The sequence below is a fragment of the Zingiber officinale genome, chromosome 8A (assembly GCF_018446385.1).
Source record: "Zingiber officinale cultivar Zhangliang chromosome 8A, Zo_v1.1, whole genome shotgun sequence".
In the NCBI taxonomy this organism is placed as follows: Eukaryota; Viridiplantae; Streptophyta; class Magnoliopsida; order Zingiberales; family Zingiberaceae; genus Zingiber; species Zingiber officinale.
In genome coordinates, this window is record NC_056000.1 from 76845626 (window position 1) to 76849141 (window position 3516).

General features: G+C 51.0%; 1 protein-coding gene across 1 annotated transcript; it reads right to left on the minus strand.

Moving 5' to 3' along the window:
- Nucleotides 1-415: 415 nt before the first annotated feature.
- On the minus strand, nt 416-2972 carry LOC122009612 (cationic amino acid transporter 5-like). Its single transcript, XM_042565830.1, has 2 exons — nt 1155-2972; nt 416-891 (listed from the first exon to the last, which is right to left on the minus strand). The coding sequence occupies exons 1-2, from the start codon at nt 2887-2889 to the stop codon at nt 863-865; spliced, it is 1764 nt and encodes a 587-aa protein (XP_042421764.1). The 5' UTR covers nt 2890-2972; the 3' UTR covers nt 416-862.
- Nucleotides 2973-3516: the final 544 nt, after the last annotated feature.

A 3516-nucleotide genomic window follows, 5' to 3' on the forward strand; every position in this document is an offset into this window, starting at 1 on the left:
ACTCTCGCCTCAACACGAGTTATAAGTGAGCATGCTCTCACGCCTCGAGACTCTTGCCCCAGCGCGAGTTATAAGTGAGTATGCTCTCACGACCAATGACCTCCCGGTCGGTACTCCAGACCCTTGCCCCAGCGCAAGTTATAAATGAGCATGCTCTCATGACCAATGACCTCCTAGTCGGTACTCCAGACTCTCGCCCCAGCACGAGTTATAAGTGAGCATGCTTTAACGCCTTCAGACTCTCGTCCTAGAGTTATAAGCAAGCATACTCCCGCATTTAACAACTCATGGGTCAACTTTATACACCCTTCTTCTTGGGCGAGTTATCAGCAAGCAGGGCATTCACTAACCCCCCTCAGAGTTTACATAAAGTAAAGGAAGTGACAAGGAGGAAAGGAAAAAAGAAACATGAACAAAGACCGAAACCTAACCAGATTTGTATTTATTTGATAAAATACAGAAGACGCCACTCGAAATCTCATTTTCACATTGGAGACATCTAAGTAATCAGAGTTCTCTTCTAGTATCAGCAGCTGGTCGGCACCTCAGGGAAAAGTGTCTCGCTTGACCTGCATGCTCCAGATAAGCTCGCACCTGAATCAGTTCCGCCTTGGTGAACTGAATAATGCGACATTGTTGAGCAATGGTTTTATCTTTAAGCCTATTTTTTTCTTGAAGAAGGGCTATAGAAGAAGTGTGTTTCTCTTTCAAATATATCAAGAATTGGACTTGATTCTCCAAGTCTGAATAAGCTTTCTTAGCCCCCGTTCTCATCCTATACGAGCACTGCCTTGTCTGGGCGACTCATCCCTATCATCTCATCCACGTGATCCTGTAATTCTCATCATCCATCTTTCTCTCTCTATTGAATGAGAACATAACGGCAGAAGCCTGAAGAAGCAAAAGAAAACAGGAAAAGACGTAAGCAATACTATATAAATGAAAATGAAAGTTTGCCATCACTAAATTATCCCAATTCAAATGTTTATTTCAACTAGGAACAGAGACTGTAGGCCTGATAATCCCAATCGGCCTTGAAATATTTCCTAATGCAAATCCTTTACGATCAGCGATACATGTATTAATCAGCAAACTATAAAAACTAATTTGAAGTTTTTTCAGCACACGATATCATTAGTATTAACACTTGGAACCTGGCGCAATTTCATCTCCGTTCGACGACGTCTCCTCCTGAGCGACGTCGTAGGTCGCATGCACGCCGACGAGCACGTAGTACGCCAGCATCGCTGCCGTGCAGATCCCGAACCTTACGTACGCCTCGTAGCCCAGCGACCCCATTAAGAACACATTGGTCGCTATCGACAGCGACGGCAGCCAGGGCATCAGTGGCACCCGCCACAGCTTCGGCGTCCTCTGCTGCGGCACCAACAGCGCCAGCCCCAGAGTGCTCAGGAACCACAGGGGCACCGTGACCGCGAATCCGATCCACCCGTCCGGGTTCGTGTTCCAGCATGTCGACACGGCGACGGACGAGCCCACGATGGCCGTCAGAAAAAACGTCAGCTTGGCTAGGTGCGCCCTCGGCTGTTGTGGGGATTCCCTGTCGTAGTATCGCCTCACGAGCAGTGCGAGCGCCACGAGCGCGAAGATGAAGAGCGTGCTGATGGAGGAGACGCTGGCGAGTACGTCGAGGCTGGAAAACAAGGCGATGATGGCGCTGGAGAGGGTGACGAGGATAGTGGCGTAGACGGGCGTGCCGGTGCGCGGGTGCACGAGCGCAAAGTAGGGCGGGATCATGTGGGCACGCGCGATTTGGGTGGTGTACCTCCCCTGCCCTAGCGCGCCGACGAGCAACCCCGTGGTCATCCCCTTAAGCGCGCCTAGCGCCACTAGGTACTTGGCCCACCGCATCCCCACCGCCTCAAACGCCACCGCGTAGGCTGCATTGGGGTCGAGCTGGTCGTACCGCTGCATCATCACCAGCACGAGTGCCATCACGCAGTACACGATGGTAATGGCGGACATGGAGCCGACGAGACCGAGGGGAATGTCGCGCGCTGGGTTGCGGGTCTCCTCCGCCATGGTGGCCACCATGTCGAAGCCGGTGTACGCCCAGTACACCACCGCTGCCGCCTGTAAAACTCCCTTGGCGCCCATGGGAAAGAAAGGGGCGAGATTGGAAGCATCGGCGTGGGTGAATCCCGCGGCGATGATGAAACCGATGACGGCCACACTGAGAAGGGAGGTGAGCCAGTTGAGGATGGAGGTGCCGCGCGTGCCGAACATTGCGACGGTGGAGCAGGCGATGAGGACGACGACGGCGATCGGATCGAGGAGATCAAAACCGGCGGCGAGAGCCGGGGCGTGGATGCGGAGGGCGTCGGGGTCGCGGCCTAGGAGGGTGGCGAAATAAGAGGTCCATGAGCGGGCTAGGCCGGCGGCGCCCACGATAGCCTCAAGGAGGATGTTGGCGGCGGCGAGGTAAGCGACAAATTCGCCGAGTTCGATGCGGAGGTAGGAGAAGGAGCCGCCAGCGGAGGGCACGTCAGAGGCGAATTCGGCGTAGATGAGGGAGGACAAAAGAGCAGAAGCGCCGGCGGCAGCATAGGCGAGAGGGATTGCGGGGCCGGCCGAGAAGCGAGCCTCCTGGCCAGTGAGGACGAAGATTCCAGTGCCAACGACGGCACCGAATCCGAGCCAGGCGAGGTCCCACCAGTTTAGGCAGCGGCGCAACTCGTGCTCGCTGCGGCGGGGAAGGGCGAGAAGCTCGGCGGCGTCGGTGGAGCGGTACAAAAGGCGGTTACGGAGGCGGAGCCGAGTGTGGGAGAGCGCCTCTCCATACGCGGTCCAACTCCGGAAGGACGGCTCCGGGAAGAAATCTTCCTTGCTCCATCGCCAATAGCTACGTTCGCCGTCGCCGCTCGCCATGGAGGACTGCGCCGTTTCTCGCCGACGCAATAATTAGGGTAAAGGAAGCAGGATCCGGTAGTCTTGTTGCGATTCGCTAGAAGAGTCGCTTTATTTATCGCATTATCAAATTGATTTAGTCCTCCCATTATTTCTCGGACTTTTATTTGATTGTCTAATAAATAAATTTAGCGGATAAATGGTTCTTAATGAATCGAATCCAGACGGAAACCCAAAAAAAGGGTTTCACATCTGTTTAAAATTAAATTGATAATTACCATTTGTTTCCCATTAAAAAATTATTTATTAAAAAGTAAATACAAATTCGTATTAATTCATATGCCATTAATTCACTTGTTATATATTAAAAAATCGTATCATTCCTGCTGCCATTAATTTCCAACTTTTTTAAAATGAAATAGGCGATTAATTATATTCCTGCTGGAAATTCTAAAGCTCCAGTTGGATATTTCAAAAATAAACATTAGATTTTTTTTTCTTTTACAATTTAGTTAGAAGATGTTGATTAAGGTTTGTAGTTGTTTAAGCATTCAATTAATTAAGAGGAGTTGTTGTCTTGTCGATGATGATTGATGTTTGGGTGGTTACAGAAGTTGTACGAGAGTTTCTTGAAATAGTGCAGAAAAT

Coding starts and splice junctions, on each gene's coding strand:
- LOC122009612 (XM_042565830.1), bottom strand. CDS start 2,889: ATGGCGAGCGGCGACGGCGAACGTAGCTATTGGCGATGGAGCAAGGAA. Junction 892..1,154: donor CGGAGATGAAATTGCGCCAG/GTTCCAAGTGTT, acceptor TTGCTTCTTCAG/GCTTCTGCCGTTATGTTCTC.